The sequence below is a fragment of the Arachis ipaensis genome, chromosome B8, assembly GCF_059453495.1.
Source record: "Arachis ipaensis isolate K30076 ecotype BB chromosome B8, ASM5945349v1, whole genome shotgun sequence".
Lineage (NCBI taxonomy): Eukaryota > Viridiplantae > Streptophyta > Magnoliopsida > Fabales > Fabaceae > Arachis > Arachis ipaensis.
In genome coordinates, this window is record NC_142443.1 from 6,564,214 (window position 1) to 6,573,562 (window position 9,349).

The 9,349-nt window shown below is 35.4% G+C and overlaps 1 protein-coding gene across 1 annotated transcript; it reads right to left on the reverse strand.

Annotated features, from left to right (window-relative positions):
- Positions 1-1,138: 1,138 nt before the first annotated feature.
- On the reverse strand, positions 1,139-3,551 carry LOC148547085 (serine/threonine-protein phosphatase 7 long form homolog). Its single transcript, XM_088495283.1, has 5 exons — positions 3,480-3,551; positions 2,512-2,874; positions 2,132-2,385; positions 1,927-2,014; positions 1,139-1,831 (listed from the first exon to the last, which is right to left on the reverse strand). The coding sequence occupies exons 1-5, from the start codon at positions 3,549-3,551 to the stop codon at positions 1,139-1,141; spliced, it is 1,470 nt and encodes a 489-aa protein (XP_088351409.1).
- Positions 3,552-9,349: the final 5,798 nt, after the last annotated feature.

Below are 9,349 nucleotides of genomic sequence, written 5' to 3' on the forward strand. Positions count from 1 at the left end.
GAGGGCTTCTGACCGCCGTATGCCGGTCCCACAGTTATACCGGATCCGAACATGAGGCGTGCGAAGGATGGTCGGCCGAGGTCTACTCGCATACGCACCAACATGGATGATGCAGATCCAAACCGGCCAAAGAGATGCGGTCTCTGCAGGCAACCAGGACACACTTGTCGGAGTTGTCCGCAGGCTGGACGACCAACCGGCACAGGGGGGAACGAATAGGGATGCATGATGGTCTATTTTTATTTATATTAGTATTACCAGGTATATCTTATGTAGCTTAGCAAGCTATGTCCTAGGTGGAACTATGGTTTATCTTCTAAGTAATGAAAGTTGCATTTCCTACCAATTATGTATGTTGATTGTGTTTCTAAATATAGAGTTAAGTTACATAAGCAAAGTACACTTTTTGTCCAAGTAAATCATAATACATAAAATAACATCAAAGTAACAGCTGGATTAACAAACACCTAGAGGTACTCATACATAACACTGATACTCAGTTAACAAGACACATAAATAAAACATAATCAGAAATACACAAGGATCCCTGAATCATCTAAAAAGGTGCGAACCCGTGAAACAACGGCGTGGATGCCGTGTCCTCTGAGGTCTCCGAATAAGTGGCTCCTCATCCTCAATCGAGTCGTCGTCGTCATCCGGAGCATCCGCTGTCGGCGTCCTGGGCTGCACATGTATGGGTCTGGATGATGACGGGCCGGCTACTGAATGTGACCCAAGGGGATGTGCGGATGCTGGCGTCCCACCCATGGCAAAAGTCTGCACAGGAGGCACCGTGGCAGGCTGATTCAGATCCACATCTAACGGTGCCTGTGACCCTGTCGTCTGAGCCCGTCCTCCTCCAGCCTCATCCTCCTGCATAATGGTCTGGATATCCTCAAGGAAATGCGGTCCACCGAACTTGGCCATGATTCTGTCACTAGCAAGGAAGTCTGGAAACATGGAGCCCGGACTCACCCATGGGGTACTGTCCTGTAGTGTCTGATCGTCATCGGGAACACCGACGAAATAATCTCCAAGCGGCCCACCACCAAGCCCGGCGTCAGTGTGACTCGGGGGATCTCCCAAACCAGATCCATACCACTCACCATCATGCCCCCCTGACGGGGCCTATCAACCCCTACTGCCCCGCTCCTCCAGCTGCATCCCCCCCATGCTGATGGCCATCCTCTCTAGCAGCAGCCCCCCTCCTCCTGCCTCGACGACCACGTCGTCTCCCGCCACCCCTAACTGCGTCATCGGCGTCCTCCATGGCCTGATCAACCCAGTTCCACTCACGCTGGCTACGACGTGTCCCGACTCGAGCTCTCCTCTCAATACGACGTCTGTCAGGAACATCGTCAACTCGGTCCATCTCTGGAACTCGGCCTGCACCCCTCTGTGTCACCTCATCCCGAATAGGAATACCTCTCGGATCCCCCAATAACATCTCCGGCGACAGGAACCTCTTTCCGTGCTGATGCCACCATGTCAAGAAATCATGCGAGGGACCGGGGTCGGCAACGATGTCGAACTGTAAAATATGCTCAGCACGCTCCTGCCAGTGATGATGCCAGTCAGCTAAGTGGGCCGGGAACCAACGGTCACCTCCCCTCCCGTCCTTCGACATCAAGAAGTCGATGTTCAGGGCGGGACGCGGTGGGGCCTGAACGCCACCAAACTGCGGTAACACTCTATCAACCTGATGCCACTCGACCACCGCAAAATAAATCAGGGAGGTCACACACCGCCATAACATCGTATGTCGAGGCTCCAAGACCTCCGGATGAACAACCTGGATGACGTCCAGTACGCTATACGGCATCCATACGAACTGAAGAAATCCATATGAAAACAATTTGACACTAACGTTAGACGATATAAACATAAACAAGGACTGAAAAATAGATATGGGTTCAGCGTACTTACGTCCCGAGGCTGTAACAAGTCAATCTGCAGGCGAGCCATCTGAACCCGAGGCCCCTTGTTGCTAATCCCAGGATTGTAACCAGACCATCTGCGTAAGAGGTAAAACATTCTAATGCGTTCCTGACTCACTCAACAATGCATGAAATTGCTAACATAATCAAAAATAAATACAATAACAAAATTTAAAACAAAACAATAACGGTACCTCGAGGCAAGGGGCCAGCTAAACGCATCATACCCAGTAGGCCTAAAAGTGGAAAACCTCCAGAAGATCCAAGACTGCAGTAACTGTAAAGGCCCAGCTAACTTCACGACATGTCTGTTGGCGACTCGGCACATGCACCTGTACAACCATGCTAGTGCGGCCGAGCCCCAACTGTATCCACCCATCTCCTCAAGCCGAGCAACATAGGGGAGCCATCTGATGTGTATATGATTGCCGGACTTGTCGGCAAACAGCTGCGTGCCCAATAACATCATGATATAGGCACGGGCGAATCGCCTAACTGTCTCCTCATCAGCCCCGAGGGGACACTCGCCAAATGTCTCCTGGAACTAGGTGCAGTTGACTGCGAATTTCTGAACCTGGTTCTCAGGAGGTAAAACACCGAGCAACTCATGGAACCACTGCCAAGCTGGCCTACCACCCTCAATGTAAAGGTGGAAGTCTGTCAGGCAACCACTGACGTAATGTCCATCCACTAGCAACCCCAGCTGGTATGCGACGTCCTGAAGCGTGATGGTGCACTCTCCGAACGGCATGTGGAAGGTATGCGTCTCAGGCCGCCACCTCTCGACGAATGCGCTGACTAAGGGCTCGTCTAGTCGGAACCATCTGTCGTTCAGTCTCGCAAGATGGTATAACCCGGCCATCTGCAAGTACGGAACGTACCTCTCATCAAGACGCATCCCCTGCTGCCGCCTAACGCTGGATATACAAAGACGAGGCTGCCCAGTAGATAAAACACATAATAAGAACGGATGCACAAACTACTAACATGTACAATTTATTTCATAAAGAATCAAAAGAGACAATCACTAGCATAAACCACGTGCAAAAACGATTAACAAGTACAACAATCACTAACAAGTAAAACAGCTGACAAAAACCGTTACCAGATACCTCTATGATAAACCGCTAGCCTAAACAACTAACCGTCACTAAAACCACTATCCAACACCATTAACAAAAACCGCTAACAAAAAACAATAACAAAAACTACTAACAAAAACCACTGGCCTAAACCACTAGCTTAAACCGCTTACACTAACATAAACCGCTTTAAAAAACCACTAACAAAAACCACTTGCCTAAACCACTATCATAAACCGCTATCTTAAGCCACTATCCTAAACCACTATCCTATACCACTATCCTAAACCACTAACAATAACATAAACCATTATCAAAAACCATTAACACAAACCACTATGACTAAACCACTGTCATAACCCACGGACAAATACTACTATCATAAACCGGTTTCATCAACCACTACCATAAACCACTAACAAAAAACACTATCAACATTGCAACATCATAAACCACTAACCTCGTCGTTGATCACTCCGGCGATATGCGCAACTCCATCTAAACGATAAAGCCTCCCCGGATCGTCCCCCATCGCCTGAATATGCCGCTCCGGTCTTACTCTGCCCGAATGTTGGTCGTTTTCTCTGGGTTTTGGTGGGGTTTGAGAATGAGAAAGTGATTCGAATGAACTTGGTTCGAACTCCTTATATAGCCGAAACCATTATAATTCGAATCAAGTAGATTCGAATTACTCACACGAAATTCACTTAATTCGAATCAATATGATTCGAACCTCTCTCGTGTGTCATTCACCAACTAATTCGAATTGATTGATTTTGAACTCCTCTATTATAATTCGAAATTACTCGTTTCGAATTACTAACGAATTTGGCATGCATAATTCGTATCTTATTTATTCGAATTACGTTGGACTAGCACTTGAGAGTAATTCAAATTGAATCAATTCGAATTACTTGGAAACCTGATTCGAATCCTATTGATTCGAATTATATAAATATGAGTTCCGGTGGATTGTGGTAACGAATTTTGATTTGGCAGATTTGGGTTACAAGGACCTCTCCTTGGCTCATTTAAGTGTTTTACCCAAATTAAATTGATTGGAAGTAATAGAAAATGTAGAATACTCATTAATATCATAATTATTCAAACTCTGAATAACTAAAAAAAATAGATAGTGACCGTAAAATACAAATACATGATAGGCAGTTAGAGTTCCTGTAAAAAGTCACAATTTGAAAAATAATTCAAGTGTAATCGTATAATAGATTTATTAAGTGAAGAAATTATCATTTATTTTTTACAATGTTATATATATTTATTAAAAATATTTTAACCTTTTTTGTGTATTAAATAAAACGTTTAAAAGAATTGTAAAATATTAAAAAATATATGAAACGTAAACTTCTATTAGATATTAATTGGACCACTATTATTATGAGCATCTGAATAATAGCAATCATATTATTGGAACGACAATAATATATTTTAAATGATTATATTTTATCGTGTTTAATTTTTCTTTAGAGATAAATAATTCGTGAGTATAAAAATTATATTAAACTGGTAGCATAATAATTATATTAAAAATAGTAAATTTATCAATTTAAATTTATGTAGTGAAGAAATTAATACTTCTGATATATCTATTTTTTATAAGGAAAAGTATAAAAAAAATATCGAAATACTAATTATTTTTGTTATACAGTGAAAAAATTTAAGTTACAATTATATTATTAAACACATATATCTAATATAATTTTTTTTATAATGATGCGGCGCGAGAACATTTTATTTATTCTTATAATAATATTATATAGGTCAATAATAGAAGGTTTATTGAATCAAAATTTATGAAAAAAAAAATATACAGGAGTTCTATCCATATTTATTATCATTTGGTCTATTACTTGAATCAATTTTGCTTTTATTATGAGTATCTAAATATTTAAAAAATTTATTATTAACATGAAAATAATGTATGTTGACAATTTAAGAGTACATTCGGTAGATAAATTACAGATAAATAGTACTAAGAGTACATTAACATAGAGATATTGTAGAAATAATTCAAATTAAATGGCAAATTAAATTGTAAAAAAAATAAAAAAAATATACCAGAATTATCTATTAAAATTTAATAATAAATATATTATTAAACATTGAACATATATATTTTTCTTATAATAATACAGTTATAAAAATTGTTTGGCAATATAATATTATATTAAAAAATTATTAAACTATTTAATAATCGAGATTATAATTATATAAAGTACATTAAGATAATATAATAATATCTATAATAATATTATTTAGGCCAATAATAAAAGATTTATGGAATCAAAATTTAAGAAAAAATAAATTATTATTAATTAAATAAATATAAATATAAATATATAGGATTACTTCCTATATTTGGACTGTTTGGGAACGACAATAATATATTTTAAATGATTATATTTTACAGGGTATAATTTTTCTTTAGAGATAAATAATTCGTCAATATAAAAATTATATTAAACTGGTATCATAATAATAATTATATTGAAATAGCAAATTTATCAATTTAAATTTATGTAGTGAAAAAATAATTACTTCTGATATATTTATTTTTTAGAAGAAAAAGTATAAAAAAAATATCAAAATTATCAACTAATTTTTTTTTGTTATATAGTGAAAAAATTTAAGCTACAATTATATTATTAAACATATATCTAATATAATTTTTTTTATAATGATACGACGCAAGAACATTTTAGGACAATAATGGAAGATCTATTGAATCAAAATTTATGAAAAAATAAATTACTATTAATTAAATAAATATACAGGAGTCCTACTCATATTTATTATCATTCGGTCTATTACTTGAATCAGTTTCGCTTTTATTATGAGTATCTAAATATTTAAAAAATTTATTCTTAACATAAAAATAATGTAGGCTGAGAATTTAAGAGTACATTCAATAGAGTACAGTAACATAGAGATATTGTAGAAATAATTCAAATTAAATGGCGAACTAAATTGTAGAAAAAAAGTTAAAAAAATATACCAGAATTATCTATTAAGTTTTTTTTGTTACAGAGTAAGAAAATTTAATAACAAATATATTATTAAACAGTGAATATATATATTTTTCTTATAATAATACAATTATAAAAATTTTATATTTGTATGATATTATATTAAAAAATTATTAAACTATTTAATAATTGAGATTATAATGATGTAAAGTACATTTAAGATAATATAATAATAATATTATTTAGGCCAATAATAAAAAATTTATTGAATCAAAATTTAAGAAAAAATAAATTATTATTAATTAAATAAATATAAATATAGGATTCCTACCCATATTTGGATCGTTTGGTATATTACTTGAACCAGCTCCGGTGTTATTGTGAGTATCTGTTTGTAAAAAATTCATTATTAAGATGAAAATAATGTAATTTGATAATTTAAGTGTACACTCAAGAAATAAATTATACATAATTGGTACGTACTAAGAGTCTAATAACATAGATCTATCGTAAAAAATAATTCATATTAAATAATAAACTAACAATATAAATTTATTAATGAGAAGTATAATTTAGAGTACCTGATATAGAGTATTGTTGAGGAGGTATATTTGTGATATCTTGTAATGGTGTTGCCATGTTAGTTGGTCCACTTGATGTATCAATTTGTTTTCCTCGTCTAATACTCTCTCGGTAAGTGGCACGCCTTCTGGCAAGGTGTTGCTGCCTCTGTTCTTCACTCATATTTTGTCTTCGTTGTCTGACATAGTCTTGCCAAGTTCGTCGACCACTTCCACGTGAATCTTCCATTGGTATGTCAACTATAATTAATCAAAGAAACATATAAAAAGAGCTATACACTTTTATTTAATGACGAAAAATAAATTACAGTAGATTTTACATTATATTTAGACGAAGTGAGAAGAATGCAAGAGAAGACAGAGGAGAAATGAAGAAAAAAAAATTTATTATGGAGAGATATGGAGTAACCAGTGAAGTGAGAGAGATTAAGAGAAAAAATTGGGAATAATAAAATTGACGCAGTAATTGATGTGAGAGGAATTAACTGATGCAGTAGTGGAGAATTAAGTAGTAGAATTCTGTAACTGATGCAGTAACGTGATTTGAGAGAAATTAACGTGGAGAAGTTATATTGTGGTGAACGTGGATGGAAATGAAGTAGTAGCTGTAACTGGAGGTAGGTTACTAAAAAGGATAAAAATAAAAAGAAAAATTGGACACCAAAAATGAGTTTTCCCATTATATATTGTTATAGATATATCTCCTTGTTCTACTTAATTGTTAATGACTAACCTATTAATTTTGATAATCCAAGTGAAATTACTATTTCCATTATTTATTACATTAATATATTTTTGTATATAGATGTAAGAGCTACTCAGTAATTGGAGCTAATTATGCTATCATGTATAAGCATATATTCTCTTATGTGAATCTATCGAAAATGATCATCTATTTTTTTTTTATGAAAGTAACCATCTAAATACATGGTGAACCGAATATCCAGTATAATATTTCTTAGTACAGGGATATCTCTTTTGTATTTCAAGCTGACATTACTTGAATCTGATAAGTGTTGATTTCATTATCACTGTTCTTGAACTAATATACTATGATTTGTTTTGAGTACCGGCTACAGTTTACAAGGATTGAATACCCAAAAATAACCATCCACGTATACAGCTACAGTAAACATCCGATTTCATACATAAATGAACATCCAACACATCTAAGTAAAGATAAACATGTAACTACTATCTAAAGCGACTAGCTGCACACCGAATGAAATTAATCAAGCTCCTTATACAACAAAGTATCGGAACTTATCTAGATTAAATTGGTTCATTGAAATTAATCAATTCTAGTTTCTTGCAACAATTACGAACACACCGGATACCTATATCTTTAGAGAATAAAGCCACCCGTTGCTAACAACAAAAGCATCACACTTGGCATTTGCGTCTTTGAAAAATATCATCTTCATCTACAATTGCTGACAAATGAATAACTATTGAAATCCTATATCCATGGAGAAAAATATTAAAGGTACTCGAAACCATTTCCAACAGATTCTAACTGCTGCCAAATGAGCTTAACAAAGACATGCAACTACCAGCTTGTTGGCGCTCATGCCGGCAAACCGGAGCACCAAATTCTATATTTTGAGAGGCCTCCAGAGGAACCACCTGCTAAACAACACAAAAAGATAACAACAATTAACTACTTGCATAGTAATATACTAAATAATCGTGCAAGGTCGGATCAATTTAATCATATACCGGAGCGACATTTAATTTGTTCTCTATCTAGTTTATTCATCATATAAATATAGTTAATCTAAATATGCAGGATAAATATTTATTCAACCATGAATTCATATCTCCTGAATATTTAACAATTATTTTCATAAAGAGTCTAAATAACCACATCTCCATTAGCTAGATTTTATATTATATACTTCACTTATACGGTTCCAGTGGAGCTTTGAAATCATTATCACACGCAAATTCTGCACATATCAAATATACATGACATTGAATTATCACATGCGAATTCTTCATCCATATAATCATAAAAAGAATTTAATAAAACCATAGAAGTGGTTGCATGTGGAGTGCTTCTGTTGCATCTACTGAAGCATTTAACATAAAAAAGAGCCCCCTACTTTCACTAAGTGGAATGAATAAAAATCATAAGCAAATAACCATCCGCTATGCATGCCTCCACGTAAATTGCTTACCTTGTTGGATTCCTCACCCTCTTCTACCCAATGGATGGGATCATTGTTATGTGAATTTGATGAATTTCCATTACTGACGGCCAATGGAACACCACATAGTGGTTGAATGAAATTCAACTCCATTTATGCTCTTCCGAGGCGTGATGGACATCTCAAGCCTGACTCCACTTGTAATTCCTCTAACTTGCGAATGCCGACGTTGCAAGGAAGACGCAAGCCGGCTACGACGGAATGCCTAAAGATAACAAAATTTAAAACAAAAACTAGCCAAACGTAGGAATTAAATAAAAAGTTTCACTCAGACATTTCATCGAGTATATGGTGTGCAAAATATGTAAATAGGGATTTTACACTCAATTTAAGCAACAATCAATCTAGAAAAATCAGCCATCAAACATTTTAGAATCTAAAAAGTATCAATCCATTAATCTAAGTCTAATCTAAACACTAAAAGCAGAATTAAAAATTAGTTAAAATAAATAAACGAAAGAACACGGGAAGGAGGAAGTATGGAACCTGCATTGGTGAAAGGGGAAGAATGAAAAGAGAGGGGTAGCAGAGGCGGTGTTGCAGCGGCACAGAGCT